Below are 17534 nucleotides of genomic sequence, written 5' to 3' on the forward strand. Positions count from 1 at the left end.
GACACCATCCTCAACACCACGTCCAGCTCCATGTGGCTGGAGTTCATCAGCAACGCAGACAACAACAGCAAGGGATTCGAGCTGCAATTCAACAGTGAGTGACAACAAAACACACGCACTAGCACTAGTAAAGTGCTAACTATGTACTTAAGTACAGGACTCAAGTAAATGTACTTTGTTACTGTCCACCACTGGCTATTTATCTGCTATTTCAAGGTCAAATGTCAAGGTGGCATTTTCTCTGGCAACTACAGTACCAGCTGACACAGAGCCAAGCCTTTCTAACGTTTAAGCCTTAGGTGTACCTCCTAGGCCCACACACACACACACACACACACACACACACACACACACACACACACACACACACACACACACGACACACACACTGACACACACACACACACACACACACACACACACACACACACACACACACACACACACGCGTATGCTTTACATCTTGTGTGACACAAGATGCCTTCTGTTTGTGCAGTCATACAATCTAGTAAGCCACATCCTAGTACCCTGTGGACATGTCCTTGGCTGCACACACACACACACACACACACACACACACACACACACACACACACACACACACACACACACACACACACACACACACACACACAACACACACACACACACACACACACACACACACACACACACACACACACACACACACACACACATACATACAGAATAGAAACCCACTTGGCCACTTTGACCCTCAGGTGAACACAAAGCCCTGTGGAGAAGCCCTGTGCAGACTCTGAGCAGGGGCCAGGGTTACAGTGTGCATGTTGAGTGAATACATACTCTCTGCTCAAGTAGCCTGGAGGCTAGCTACTTATCTTTCACAGTTTTGTTTCTCATTCTGCCTGTAGATATCACTTTTTCATGACTATTCTTCCTTTTTTTTATCTTCCCTTGTTTCTTTGTCTTTTCCTTCCCTTCATCCCTCACCCATTGACCGTATTATCTTTATCTTCTTCACTGTCCTCCTCTTCCCCCTCTCCTTCCTGTCCTGTCCACAGGTTTTGAGTTGGTGAAGTGTGAGGACCCGGGCGTTCCTCAGTTCGGTTACAAACGGGAGGACAAGGGTCATTTTGCGGGGAGCACCGTGTCATACAGCTGCGACCCTGGCTACACCCTGAAGGGCCCTGAGGTGCTAACGTGTCTGAGGGGCGAGCGGAGGGCCTGGGACAGCCCCCTGCCTCTCTGTGTTGGTAAGTCTGGAGCGCTGCAGTACTGTACATGGCCATATGCTGGCTTTGACAGTCAATGTGACAATGGTGGTGAAATAAAGGGTTCAAGTGCCAATAGTGCATTGCTATATAAGGTGATGCTACGTGGCATAGTGTTAGATAACATTACCGCTACGTTGGATTATGTTGCATTCCAATTGCGTTGCACCATTATGCTAAGTTATGTGACACTAAAATATATCAAAGTTATGTCATGCTAAGTCATGTCATGCTACATTATGTCACGCTACAATGGTATGTTACGTTACGTACGCTAGGGTATGTTACACTATGTTACACTAATGCTATGCTATGTTACGTTACGCTACATTATGTCAATCTATGTTATGTTACTGCATGCTATGTGTTATTTATGTTGTCTTATCCAGTTTGCCACATACATTTCTTCAATAGTAAATGTAGTGTTTTGTGAACTGCTGAACTAAACCAAATGCAGCCGAGCAAGGGAGACTACATGACCTAGTTTCTAGAATCTGTCGAAGTGTAAACCGTGGACAATGTGAGCAAGAACACTTGGCCTGGCCCGGCCCATACAGCTCCAAGCCAGCTGTGTGGGTTCTTTGTTTTCTTCTGACGTGTGGTTATTTTTTGATGCATCCATTTGATAGCAAGAACATTTCTCACCAAGGTATTACAGTAACAGAACTTTGGTGTTAATGTCTAATACCTGGATGTAGAGCAGGTGTGCTTCTGATCGCCGCCTTGGCTGTGGGTGTTCAGCTACAGTCACCATACTAAATAAAAATAAAACAGCAAAAGTGGTGGAAAATAGCAGCACTCCAAAGAATACAAAAGTAATACTGTTAGCTCAGATGCACAACACCTGAACGACGTGATGAAAAGCTTTTGCTTTGGGAGTGACAGATAAAGCCAGTGCTCTGGGTAATAAGGGAATAACCGTGGCTCCTGTCCATGGTGCGGATCGATTGGTTGATGGTTGTTGTTTGTTAGATTTTGCTGTTAACAGACGAGATGAGACTTATAGTAGCAAGTCTAGCAACACTGTTGCATTGTTATCCAGGTTGCATTTTTATCCAGGCCTGCTTGTGCATTTTGTTCAGAAAATAATATGCTGCCTGGTTATATTGTTGCAGTTTCTCTGTTTGTTTGAAACAGGTGGCACAACTTACAGCTAGACGAAAACAACATCACAACATTTCAGTTAAAATTTTAAATATATATAATATTGTCGGCACAGAATCGCAAACAACTTTCAACAAAACACTGTAAATAAACTGTTTTGTTTTTTTTACGTAATGCTGCGTGGAGTTGGAACTTTCATTAGAGTAAACTTGATTTTCCGGTCGTGTTCCCCAATTATGTGGTATCTGGCACCGTTGTGCTGAATGCACAATCACATCAAGTTGCTGTGTCCCTTTTAGATCCTCACATCTGTATTGCATCACGACTGCAAATGCCCCATTTCCGATTATTTCTGCTGTCGTTGTGGCTAAAATAAGACTTCTTCGCCATGTCAGCAATACAGGGGGCACCTAGTTGTTGTTTGTCCCCTCTTCCTATCCAAGGGAGGACAAAGAGCTAAAGTTACAATGGAGGACCTAACTTTTACGAAAAAGGAGATGATGCCATGGGTTTTCACTCCTTACACACACGCACGCACACACACACACACACACACACACACACACACACACACACACACACACACACACACACACACACACACACACACACACACACACACACACACACACACACACATTGACTCACACACTCACCCACAAACACGAGTTTGACAAGTCCTCCTGTTCATCCGGCCATTTTAGTATGTGTTGGTCATGATTTTATAATCTTTTCCATTTACAGTAGCAGCTGCCCACAAAGTCACTGCTTAAGCACCACCATCCTACACATCACTTCACTCACTCTCACACACACACACACACACACACACACACACACACACACACACACACACACACACACACACACACACACACACACACACACACACACACTCTGCTTGTGTGGAATGACGCATCCAGCATATTTCTGAGTTCCTCCCAGGCTATATGCATTTGGACGAAGCCATCCTCTCAAACTCAGAAACGCTGCGGGCAGCGTAGAGACGAGACAGCAGCCCGGTGTGTTTGTGACACCGCACCGGGTGATTACAATAAAAGCGCTTGGCACCCGCTTCCCCCCCCCCCCCCCCCACCCCCCCTCTGACAGGTAATTTTACATAGTGGAATAAACAACAGTCAGGAGAGGAAAATGGGAACACACTTGTCCTCTCCGTGCTCCCTTCTGTTGGATGCTCAGCCTAACAAACAGCCCGCACATACCACAGTATGGGAGGAGAAGACGAGGAGAATGTGTCTCTTTGTAGGAAAGAGCAGGGAAGGGCGAGTGGAGCGCATGAGAAGCATAAAGGGAGCCGCCAGTCACCTGGAGGTTACATGGGTGTTGATTTAGTGTTTTTACTCCCGTCTCCCTCTGCCTCATAAAAACAACAACAGCACAAGGCGGCACAACTTAAGCAAGGCAACAAACCCCTTCTTTCTACAGCGAGCGACAGGTTAAGGCAGCGCCTGTGTTAAGCGTGTGCTTTCCCTCCATTGTAAATGACAGAAGTCCTTGTTCTGAGGCAACTTGCCTTATATATAAGAGAGAGAGAGCAAGAGAGAGAGAGAGAGAGGGAGAGGGAGAGGGAGAGGGAGAGGGATGGGAGCGACAGGGTGGTAAATGTTTTTAAAGCACCATTTCTGCGTCATTGAGCGCAATAGCATCAGTGGAGTCAACTGAGTCACACACCGAAAATAGCCAATCGATGGATGTACTCCGTCATATGACGAAGTGTACATCAGGCTTCACACACACAGGCCCTGAGGCTGCGACTGAACCCTGGGTGCTCGAGGAGAGACCGATATTAAACGCGGAGTCGACTGGTTTCTTTAACTTCATAACTCGAAACCCAAAGCTAGTGAAAATAGCAGATCTCCAAGCTCACAACGTGTCATAATAGACGCGTTGCAGATCGGTTATTTTCACAACTTTTGTTTTCTAATTTATGGAATTTATTTGATTGATTGATTGATTGATTTACAAAGCATTCTTTTGAAAAATCATTGAATTAATGAAAAATGTTGCATTGTTTTGGAATTCGTTTTTAAAATGTTTTGGAATAATAATAATTAAAAACAAAATGCAGGAAAAAGGGACATTTACTCGTGACAACCTAAAAGTTTTTCCGCGACCCACAAATGGTTGCCGACCCAGTGTTTGGGAACCAGTGGTATACAGCCATTGGTTGCATCAATGCTTCCCTGATCCAACTCCAGTAACTCTACTGCAGCATGTGGTCATCAGGCCAGAAGCAGCGTTGCCAGGTCTGCTTATTATAAGCGACTTTGGGCTTTTCCGAAGTTTCTTGTAAATATCGGTTGTGGCGGGTAGTGTTTTTCTGGGCTTGTTTCTAAAGTGTAGTTGGTTATTTGGGCCTGCTTCCTAAGTGTTGTTTAAATCAGTGGTTCTCAAACATTTTCATGTCAAGGACCCCCAGATTAATATGTATTTGTCCACGGACCCCCCCAATCTTATTTCTCTCGCAAAATCATGGCAACACTGGCCAGAAGAACAAGATGCCGCCTTTGTCTTCCTTTGATAGATCACCATCTTCTCTTTCCTCCTCCTTTTCAAAACACTCGCACTCACCCGGTGTGTGTGTGTGTGTGTGTGTGTGTGTGTGTGTGTGTGTGTGTGTGTGTGTGTGTGTGTGTGTGTGTGTGTGTGTGTGTGTGTGTGTGTGTGTGTGTGTGTGTGTGTGTGTGTGTGTGTGTGTGTGTGTGAGAGTGTGAGAGTGTGTGTGTGTGTGAGAAATGGATGAAAGAAAAGCTCAAAGAATGAATAAAGAGGATAAGGAAGAAGGGAAATCAATCTTATCTCGCGTATCACTACTTTTTTCCCTTTTATTTTTACTCTGTCATCCATTCTTCTCTGTTTGTGAAAGGTTAGAATGGGCCTGTTGGCTTTGTTTCCAATGTATATATCCCCTGTGTGTGTGTGTGTGTGTGTGTGTGTGTGTGTGTGTGTGTGTGTGTGTGTGTGTGTGAGAGTTTTATGCTTTGACAGCAGAAACTATCAGAGGGCAGCTCTGGTGATTATTGCCGTTTAAATGCATAATGCATGAGAGAGAGAGAGTGTGTACAGTATGTGTGAGAGAGAGGGAGAGCTGGCGGAGAGAGAGAGAGCTGGGGGGAGAGAGATAGAGGAGGTAAAAAAGGATAAATAAAGGGATGTGATGTTTATCAGATGGACAGGGACACAGTGTGTCTGTCTGATAGATGGACATCATGTTCATCTGTCTGTCCTCCATGTGTCTGTCTGATACTCATCACTTGGTATGAATTGATTTTTAATAACAAGCACTATTGTCTGTCTGCTCATCTGTCTGATTGCCTCCCTGCAAAACATTTTAGGAATTGAACGCACTGCGGCTCCAAAATAGTATCATGATCTATATATAATCCCAATGCATAACACGCATTACTGAAAAACATATATACAAAGTGGTCCTCAATGGAAACGAACAATATTTGAAAAAAATCTAAAACAATCAAATAACCCTTCTAGTATCCCTTGCAACCTTCATTCCCAACAATACGTGTCTAACCCCTATACGACTATTCTTGCACCTTGATTGATTGTTTGTTTGATTTATTGATTGATTGATTGAATCCTTAACACATTGCAAACAGTACAGCAAGTGCAATTATGCAAGCAATGCTAAAAGGATAAAACAAAAAAAGCCCTGAGGGCTTGTTTCCATTGTGAGTAATGTATCCAATTCATCATCAAGAGATACAAGACATGCAATAGAAATCATCATCAATACCAGGAGCAATAATGGGTACATTTACAGAAAACCTCAACCTTAACTTGCTGACGGTACTCTGCTGCCAAGCTAGAAGACTTATCTAGGTCTTTGTTGCAATTTGCAGACAGGTGCTCTTCTGGGGTGGTTTTGAATGAGGATAGGCAGTCAAAACGTTTGATGGCTGGTGGTACGCCGTGCCATATATTGGTGGCAGAATAGTAGGCATTCATTCCCGTTGTTTGTACCTCCATTCTCTTTTTGTTTGTTAAGAGCTGTTATTGTCCTCAAAGTGGAGTCCGCTTCCAGACAGAAAAGTATGTCATCAAAATGTTCAAATCCAGGACAAACGTCTGCCTGTGTCATTGTCTGTCTCTGGGCGGCGTTTGATATTTCTTGCTCGCCAGTGGAGGATTTCTGAAACCCATTACTCCCAGTACTTGAGGCTGCAATTTTCTTTCCTCCATTATTTCTGCAATGGTTTTTCTCTCTCTGTGTCTCATATGTGTGTGTGTGTGTGTGTGTGTGTGGGGGGGGGGGTGTCTTCACTTCGCTTGTTGAGCGACCAAGCTCATATTGGGACTTGGCATTAAGGGATTCTCTGCTTGTTGATCCATGAAACTAGAACTGTCATATCTACAGACCCTAACTGTTAAACACACACACACACACACACACACACACACACACACACACACACACACACACACACACACACACACACACACACACACACACACACACACACACACACACACACACACACACACACACACACTTGACCCCACTCCACTGACAAGCAAGTGATTTGTATTCTTCAACATGACGAGACTGCCATTGACCTGGAATGATGTATTGTCCATCACAGTGACCCTCAGAATGCACTGGCCAAAGCCATACCAGCATTACAACCCCTATAGAAAGCATGCCACTATGCTACACATACACATACACATACACGTACACGTACACATACACATACAAACCACACACACACACCCATCAGGGGCATGACTCAATATGAAGGGTTAAATTAGGAAGAAAATGAAATGTGTGTAAAAAAAAACATCTATTCAAGAATTTGATCATATGAAAGAAATGCAAGACAGAACTTTTCTTATCTCCCAAAACAAGCTTCCAGTCAGACATGTTTTGAGATGGTGTAACAGAGTTAGCACAACGAAGAAGTATGGGCCAGCATGGAAGGAATTGGCTTCAATATTGAAATAAATAACAAATCATGCAGGTATGGTATATTCAAAGATAAAATTGAGAAGGAAAAACAGGAATTTGTTGGGTGGATTATGTGTGTTGTACACACACACACACACACACACACACACACCCACACCCACACCCACACCCACACCCACACACACACACACACACCCACACACACACACACACACACACACACACACACACATCTACAGTATGTTCCCCTTTGATTGATGGCTCAAGCTAAACTTTAATATCCCGTCACATCAGTCAAGGTATAATCTCTCTTCTTGTCATAAACGCTGTACTGAATGTTGGTACCAGGTGAGTTCTGCTCTCACAACACAACATGGCCTACATCAGCATTCAGAGGATACAGGATGTTTGATACGGTGGAACACGTTAGCTTAGTCTAGAGGAGATACACACGCACGCACGCCCACGTGCACGCATCTCTCTCTCTCTCTACGCATACACATTACACACACAGAAATTGTATTGACTTTGCTCCTCTCCCTGCTATCATTCAAATCACAATTTGGATGACGAAACGCATTGCCTCTGTCTGCGTGACATGGTTGATAATTAACATTGAGGAAATTAGTGAAATGGAAGGCACTTTGGATCATGCAAAAAAAGGTCTGGCCATGTGCTACTGTGGTAGGCTGTATGAAGTCTTCAGGATGTTGATTTGTTTTAACTTTTTTATTGAACATTCAAATGACTGGCATGATTTATATTTGGTTGCGTGACACTCATGCACAACAAAGTATAACTCAGGGTTAACATTTCCTCTTTCCTAATCATTTTACCTCTCTTTCTCCCCCGCTTTCTTCCTCTCTCACTTCATCTCTCTCTCTCTCTCTCTCTCTCGCTCTCTCTCTCTCGCTCTCTCTCTCTCTCTCTCTCTCTCTCTCTCTCTCTCTCTCTCTCTCTCTCTCTCTCTCTCTCTCTCTCTCTCTCTGTCATCCCTCCTCTCTCTCACTTTGTCATGTCTTTCCTCTCCCCAGCTGAGTGTGGTGGCAGCATCCAGGAGGAGCCGAGCGGGCGCATACTCTCCCCGGGCTACCCGGCTCCATATGAACACAACCTACACTGCGTGTGGACCATTGAGGCGGCCCCTGGTAGCACCATCAGGTTTGTCCACACTCATTTATGGTTTTACATTTGTTATCTTTTTACAGCTTGACCCTTTATACTTACTTGACCAGTGTCTCCCGGTGGTTTATCCTTTGCTCCCTAATTTTCTCCCTCTACACCAAATCTCCGCCCCAGAAATAGTTGATCAACAAGCTCGTTCGGCTGTAGATCGGCTATTTTCACTGAATGTTTGCCTGTTTTCACCAAATGTTCGCCTATTATGACAGGGTTCAAGTGGTTAACCAGTATTCATTATTTTTCAGTTTTTATTTTGTTAGAGCGAAATGGCTGCTGTTTGAATATGGTCCATTTGCAGTAGTGTTTATTGTGAATCCATGGCATTCATTCATTCATTCACTAAAAGCCTGGAGTTGGGAATCGTTGGTTCAGGGGTTTGCTGAAGGGCAGCACCATCTCAAAGCATTTCGGCTTTCAACGAAAGTAAGTCGGTGATACATGTTGGCCTGTGAGAGTGTGTGTGTGTGTGTGTGTGTGTGTGGGGGGGTGGGGGTGTGTGTGGGTGTGTGCGTGTGCGTGCCCGGCCTGCCCACGTGTGCGTGTGTACTTGCTCTGCTACGAGTGACCCCCTCCACTCCCTTTCACAGTTAAGGGCGTCCCAGGTAATGGCCTCGCAGTTTTGCCAGCGTAATTTTGCATGAAATCTGGCAGGTGGCGATAGTGCCCGTAATTGGCGAGAAGTTATAATAATTAGGCTGTTTACCAGACTGCTCACCTCAGCTCACCTCTGCCCCCCGATCCCACCGCCACACACTCACTCACGCACGCACGCACACATACACAGGCACAATATACACTCTTCCATTTGTCCTTCAAACTTTTAGGCCTTTTCATTGTGTGATGAATCCCTCCTGATCGCTGCAAATGGATTCCGGCCCCTGGGCTAACACTCATTATTCACCACGAAGGATGGATGTGTGAGCTCTGTCAGAAACCTACATGCACAATATGACACTCTATCAGGACACTAGCACTGAACAGGCACACGGTTCTGAGATAAGGGTGCGAGTGCAGCGCTACGAGCTTGTAGATCTGCTATTTTTTGAAAAGTCGTATAAATGTGTGTAAATCTTTGAATATATATATATATTTTAAAGCCAACATTTTTTACCCAAATCTTTGCTTCTGGGGGTCGGGGGTCCCTGGAACAACTGAGATGGGGGTCCGCGGCCAAATACATATCATTTTGGGGGCCCTTGACGTGAAAAGGTTTAAGAACCACTGATTATAGCAACATACGTTTTTTCAAAAAACTTTTAGGATTCAGAAGACATTGGTAGAATCCCCAGAAGCAAAGATTCAAAAAATATAAATGGCCCCCTATTGCGAAAAGACAAAAAAATATGCATCTTTTTAAGCTCACAACACATCACATCGAGGTGCGTTGCGCATCTTCCATGAAAACAGTCACACCCAAAAATCCAAATTGCACTTCAGCAGCGTTTAACACTTCAAATGGCCATAACTTGGTGACCATTTCGCAATAATGGGCTGGATTTGAAGGCTGCTTAGCGGCCTGAAAATCAAGTATTTATAAAACCCACATACAGAAAGTCGCTGAAATATTATGATATAATAATATAATTTAATAAATATAAAAGAGAATTACGCGACACTCGTTGAACAATGAAGTAGGGCATTCATTTGCTAAAAGTTTAAATATGGCGGTACAAGGTTTCTACCATATATAGCGACGACATGTAGGTAGGTGCAAGATTTGTGTGCGATGGAGAGAAGATGGACAGCATGGCGATGATGTTTTTGCCCCCTCTCAGACAGCTCACATTGATTATTACTGCGGGGGCTTACGCTCATCAGCATGGAACTAGGGAGCATTGTCTCCATGTGCTTACTGTACGTGTGTGGGATTCAAGCTTGGCTGCTGCATGTTTTAGCGTACAGACTGCTCTGTTCTTCATTATGGACATTATGTAGATGCATGTTACATATTACATTGCATATGCATTGCAAACTGTGTGTGATGCGTGTGTACCTACGCACGTTTGTGGGTGGGCGTGTACACGTGTGCATACTGTATGTGTGTGTTTGTGCGTTCTAATATATCTGCGTGCCCGCCTACAGTATGCGTTTATAGGTGCTACCCCACAAGTTGCGCAAATTTGCATGTTGCCTTAAGCTCAATTTATGCTCCGTCGCACTACAGTGTCGCACGCTGAAAATAACAGACCTACAAGATCCCGACGCGATGCGTTCGCGCCACATTGTTAGCTTGTAGGTCGGCTAGTTTTTAGGTTCGCGACACCGTCGTGCGACGAAGTATAAATCAGTCTTAACGGCACCAGAGCCCCGGTGATCGTAGCTTCATTAGTGGCTTCGCTTCACCTCTGGGTCCCTGGCATCCTTGTGTAGGGTGTGTCACATACTGTATATATATATACCTTTGATCCCAACCAACAGCATCCATTATTGAGAAGGCATTTGCAATGCATTAGGTCAGGGACTGCTTGTCTCCCAGTGTTGAGCATATGCGCGAACCGGGAGTCAAGCCAAACGACATTGAATGCCGTATACCACCCACTCACCAGTGAAACGAGACGATTCATAGAGGGATTCCGGTATGGAGTTGGAAGAGGACCGATATGACAGTGTTGGGGATGGTGGGGACTGGGGAGGGTTCGGTGGTAAAGTGTCAAGGTTTGGCAACAAGTTCTGAAGTAGAAGAGCCATTTCAATAACTCGACCTGAGACTGCTACTGCTGAAGTTGCATGTCAAATTAAAAAAATTATATGTAATAGATCAGTGGTTCTCAAAGAGAGGTCCGTGGACCCCCACTTTGAATCGCTTAACCACTTAACCGCTGTTCAGCGATCTGCCATGAAAATAGTCACACCCAAAAATCCAAATTGCACTACAGCAGTATTTAACACTACGAATGGCCATAACTCGGTGACCATTGCTCTGATCAATATAGGGCTGGATTTGAAGGGCGCGCGTAGTGGCCTGAAAATCTAGTATTTATAAAACCCACGTCGCTAAAATAATAATATGGCAAAACAAGGTTTCTACCATATATATATATATATATATATATATATATATATATATATATATATATATATATATATATATATGCCAATATGTAGGCAAGTGGAAGATTTGTATGCGATGGAGAGAAGATGGACAGCATGGCAATGATGTTTTTGCCCCCTTCCAGACAGCTCACATTGATTATTACTGCGGGGACTCACACTCATCAGCCTGGAACTAGGAGCATTGTCTCCATGTGCATACTGTACGTGTGTGGGATTCAAGCTTTGGCTGCTGCATGTTTAATCGTACATATTGCTTTGTTCTTTGTTATGGACATTATGTAGCTATTTGAAAATATCAGATTTACCAGCCCACAATGCATTGCAATTCAACGTGTTTTGAGCTTGTAGATCTGCTACTGTATATTTGACATTTTTAAAAATCATGAAGATTTTTTAATCCTAATTTCAGATGGGGGTCCACGGCAAAAGGCATGCATCAATTTGTGGTTCCTTGACATGAAGATGTTTGAGAACCCTCACTTGATGAAACTTAAGATGGAAAAGAAATCATGAACATAAAGCTATGGAAAAGAGAAATAGCTGTTAACATGGAGTGTGCATTGTATTCAAGTTTAGGATTTACATACTGTAGTATGTGGGAGGTTAAAGTACTGTAGTGCGGGCAGGCTGTGTCCATTAGGAGATGTGTTGATCTCTGTTATTATGAACTGTACAGGAGGGATGAGAACAGATGTCAGCATGTTCAATTACAGTATCTGTATTCCTCTTCATCTTTGCCCTTTTATGCTTTAACACACACTCACAGACAAATAAAATAATATTACACAAGCAATGAAATGCACACTCTTACATGTACTCTCAGCGGATGCAGAAGGGGTCATGTTATGGACGTGCGTGCATGTATTGTGTACATAAGTGCATCCCTTTGCATTTATGAGTATGTACTCTCTTGCTTTTATCATCCACCCATTGTAAGATATCACGCCAGTGCCATGCTGAAATTCTGTTTCAATACTCTTAATGGCTCTGCTTTGACAACAGAAGTTGAATGTTAAAGCTTTACATTCACACCGCATCGCCATTTTTTCATCGCTCTTTATTTTTCCCACACGGTTTCAGGTGGCCGAGTGCAGGTTTCGCGACGACAAACGCACGTCGATTTATTCTCAACGTGTCCTTTTTGTTATGCCCCGGTGTTGGCAAGCAGAGTCCTCAGGGACCACTGTACGTAGCGCACGTCCTCATGCGTTAACAGCGATGAGGTTAGCATTGCATACCAACATCTATCTGTTCATGACTCAGGAACTGCAAGGTCCCTGAGTCATGGATGTGGTATCTTTGGAAAGGGGACAACTTGAAGGAGTTTTAAAGACATTTCACCACGACGACAATGACATGTTGAGAGCCTAAGCTTTCAGTATGTAATTAGCAACTTTTCCCTGTCAATACACACACACAAACGCAAATGTTATGCTATTGAAGCATGGCTGAAACTCTGTAAGGCCTAAGGGGTTAAGTATGCAGACACGCACGCATGCGCGCACACGCACACACGAACACAGACATAAACACACATCTGAGCAACAGAACAACATCCACCATCTCTTCTCAGTCCCTATAGGACTTGTGATTTCAATTCCACTTTACATTCATCTGAGAGGGACTCTGTTCCACTTGAGTGAATACAAAACAGACAACTGAGGATGCGCTTCCCGTCCTTCTCTGCTCCTTCTGGTCTCTTCACGACAACTCCTCTGACATTCACTGGGGCCTTTTTTGTCTTGTTAAGAACTGGGACGAGTCGAGAGCCCTCAGATGCAAAAGACCTGTGTATCATTCTACTAAATAAATAAATTATTATTATTTTAAAATCCTTGGGTTGTCAAAACAAATTCCCCTGCACTACTTCAACATGTCATTTTCTCTCTCCTGTAAAACACTCATGCGCACCGACTTATGGCGCCTTTATTCTCATTCACAGAACTTAACCGTAATAGTGGTGGCCATGTTTTTTACCGGCGTAGTTTCCACAGATAGAAATCATGTATCCATAGACATTTCAGAAAAGAAGTAGAGGTATGGGGCTAGAGGTACGTCTACATTGAATTGTTACGACATTATAAGGGATGGGATTTTAACTTTAATGTAATATTAGGGGCTAGCTGTAGCATTAGGGGCCTGCGTTAAAGAGCTTGCTGTAATATTAGGGGCCTGCTTTAAAGAGCTAGCTGTAGCATTAGGGGCCTGTGTTAAAGAGCTTGCACAATGACACCGAGAGAAGAAAGGAAGCAGCAGGGAGAGGGAGAAAGTACACGCGGATTAGTGAATATTGGCAGCAGGGGGTTTTGGCTGGTGAAAGAGATGCACAAGACGAGCATAAAACCTCTGATCTTATCTTAGAGAGGGAGAGAGAGAGATCCAGAGAGGTCGCAACTGCTGCCAATAGCATAATCTATGCTCAATACATCCCCATTCCTCTTGTCTCTCTTCACCTTCCACTGTGTATGTAACTGCCCCTCCTTCACTCACCAAGAGTGTCAGGGGCCATTTAGCTATAGCCTCTATGGTCTCAAACCAAAAGCAACCAGATAATATTCATGTCTAGTTGAAGTATTTTTCTTTCCTCTCCATTATTCATCAGTATGATTCTGTCAATCACTCCTCTGCACCCCCTCAATTTGGCACATGATTCTCACAATATCGTCGGGGTTCTGGCGGTCTTGAAGGCTGCATAGAACATGATCCTCGTTGGCACATGAGCGGGAGTCCAACATGTGCTGCCTTGACGCCGTCTGATGTATAATTGCCTGTTCCTCATGAAAATTCCATAAACTGCCTCACTCACTCCTTGTCAGCAAGCATACACACACACGCACGCACGCACACGCACACAGACACAGACAGAGATACTCCCTTCACACTGGCAGCTGCAGACAAAGACGCAAACACAGACATATACTTGGTGCACACCTGTACGCATGCACGTGCACACACACACACACACACACACACACACACACACACACACACACACACACACACGCACACTCGCACAGACATACAGTAGAGCTACACTCTTCACACAAAGACGCAGACGGTCTTGCGCACGCACGCACGCACGCATGCACGCAGTCAAACATGCGTACTGTACGCAGTCAAACAAACACACGTGTGCCTGTAACTACCTGTAACTACACGTATGCCTGTATGAATTCTCCCCGACTTACTGACAAGTTCTGAATGTCCTTCCGGGGACCGATAAAGCCTCATCTCATCTCATCTCATCTCATCTCATCTCATCATGCTTGGAAAGCCTGCAAAGTGCCCATGCGTACTCCTCTCTTACAGTCATTGGGAGGGAAGTGAAGTGTAGGTGGATCATGTGTGAACATTTGCATTATCATACAGTACCTGAATTAGCATAACATGCGTGTGTGAACCACATAAGGTTCTTATATAATGGGACATGATGATGGGGGCGGAGGCTCTCGAGCGTGTCTCCCACTTCCCGCTGTGGTTGCAGTGAGGCTAGCCGTTGAACCGGTGGCAGATTAGCCCGGCGTTAAGTGTCAGGAAGTGACGCTCTTAACGCGTTCAATCCGGGAACGCGTTTCTGTCATTTTAGATTTCTTAGGCTATTCAAAAATAGCAGATCTACAAGCTCATATCGCTATGAGCTTGTAGATCTGCTATATATATTTATTTATTTTCGTGAACATTCGTGCAAATCTTTGAATATGTATTTTTTAAAGCGAACATTTGTAACTCAAATCTTTGCTTCTGGAGGTCCTTGGAACATTTTTTTTTACAAATGTTCGCTTTAAAAAATATATGTTCAAAGATATGCACACATTTTCACTATTTTTCAAAAATAGCAGATCTACAAGCTCATAGCGCGGCACTCGGTGCCGTGCTATGAGCTTGTATATCTGCTATTTTTGAATAGCCCAAAGAAATCCAAAATGACTGTAACATGTTCCCGGATTGAACGGGTTAACTGTTACCATATTTAGCAGTCTGTCGGCTGTTTGGAGATTCACCCATTTAGCATCCGGAGTAGTATCATTGACAAGATTGCTGACTGGGTTTGCTCTGAGTCTGCGCAGACATTCTTGTCATAACCACTTGAGCCCAGCAGCCCTATTCTAGGGGAAACATTCGCCGTTTTAAGTGTTTAACCACTTTCAACCTTGGAGTCCCAATTTTGGGCATGTCATTATAGGCAAAAATAGACGATCCACAAGGTCACAACGCGTTGCATCGCGACACATTGTGTGTTTTTAGCCACGCAACACCGTTACATACAAAGAAGTATAAGCAGAAAGAGCAATTGAAAAAATATAAAAGGAAGTTAATCTAATGATCAAATTGAATGATATATGTTGTTTGCATGAATGCTATAAATTACAAAATCACATTAGTGTGTTAAAGAAGTATAACTAATTGAATTATGGTTGATTAATTAACAGCTTTTAATCAAGGCTATTGATTAATGTGTGATTGCAGAGATTTAATGGAATAAATAGTAATGATAATTACAAAAGTTGTATTGACTTCTGTGGATCAAGAAATGAGAAAGAAAACATGTTATCCAGTGATTAAAGTAGTATTATTACTGCGTTTCCAAAGGACTAGTGGAATGTCCCCAGTCAGCCAAAAAGGGGGAAGTGGGGGCAGTTTTTGCCAGATGGCACTCTTCCGACTGGGTCCCACGTCAGGCAGTTTCTGGGAATGATAAAAAACATGAGATAATCATTACATAAGTACATGTTGGGAATTGATTTATTGAACTGAATATGAGACCGTTGTCTGAATGATTAATTGGTTCTGGCAATGACATGATGTACAGAGGAGAAAGAAGAAAAGGCATAAAAAGCGACTAATACCTGCAGTGTTAATTTGAGATGGTAAAACAAAGTTTTTACTGCACTAGATGTTCGGGCTGCTACGCAGAACAACTACGTCGCACTGCCAATCAGACCAATACGTCTGAGTCATAGTGCTGGGGGCTTTGTCAGAGTACCCGATGTACCCGTCTGTCAATCCAGATTGGAACCAGATTGGTTCTATCAAGTCTGAACAGCAAGAAAATCGCTTGGAAACTGAGTGTTATTTTATCAGGTTTGAACTGGGTTGTTTGAAATTGATCTGATTTCCAAAGACGTGTCTCGGTCTGGACGCTCGGACACTGTCGCTTGCCAAAAATAGCCGATCTACAAGCTCACAGTGCGTTTGGCGAGTAACACCGTCCTATGACAGAGCACGACGTAAGCATTAATAATAATAATAATAATAATGGATTTTATTTTCTTAATGCACTTCACATTTGTGAATCTCAAAGTGCTACAATAAGCATTTGCATAAAGAAATCATCACACCACTAAAAAAAAAGATCTAAGAAACAAAACAAAACCAGTGTACCTTTGTTAAAAGGGTAGGTCTTTAGTCCTCTCTTAAAAGAATCAACCGACTGTGGTGCTCTCAGGTGGGCAGGGAGGGCATTCCATAGTTGGGGGGCGGCCGAGCAGAAGGCCTGCATGGTCGCCCATGGCATGTAGGTTGGTCATGGGGGGTTTTGAGGAGGTTAGTGTTTGAAGAGCGGAGGTTGCGAACCGAGGGTTGTGGGGAGACCCATTCCTTGAGGTAGGAAGGAGCATTGCCGTGGATGCACTGATGAGTTAACAGGGATATCATGTATTCCATTGGTTCCCAAACTGAGGGTCGGGACCCCCAGTGGGGTCCCCAGGTGATTAGTTTTATGTGCACCATTGTTTTCTCACTCAACAGTAAACAAACCAACATACAGTATAAGTGCATACAGGGTATCTGCACATTTCTAAAGTTACAATTTAATTACTTTTAAGACCTTTAATACCAAATTGGCCAAATATTACGTAAGATGGAGGCAAACCATGCGAAAATAGCCGATCTACAAGCTCACAACGCCTCGCAGTGCGAGGCGTTGTGAGCTTGTAGTTCGGCTATTTTCACAACCAAGTCAAGTTGGAACCAAGTCAAACTAAATGTAATGCCTA

General features: G+C 43.7%; 1 protein-coding gene across 1 annotated transcript in view; it reads left to right on the plus strand.

Annotated features, from left to right (window-relative positions):
- csmd2 (CUB and Sushi multiple domains 2) overlaps positions 1-17534 on the plus strand; it is a gene marked incomplete at both ends in the record, with an annotated part of 387232 nt that overhangs the window by 248340 nt on the left and 121358 nt on the right. The window contains 3 exon segments of the mRNA XM_080442648.1: positions 1-94; positions 1044-1235; positions 8337-8463. Of these exon segments, the coding sequence (XP_080298774.1) occupies positions 1-94; positions 1044-1235; positions 8337-8463 (413 nt within the window).

This window comes from Gymnoscopelus braueri (assembly GCF_963280865.1).
Source record: "Gymnoscopelus braueri genome assembly, chromosome: 11".
Lineage (NCBI taxonomy): Eukaryota > Metazoa > Chordata > Actinopteri > Myctophiformes > Myctophidae > Gymnoscopelus > Gymnoscopelus braueri.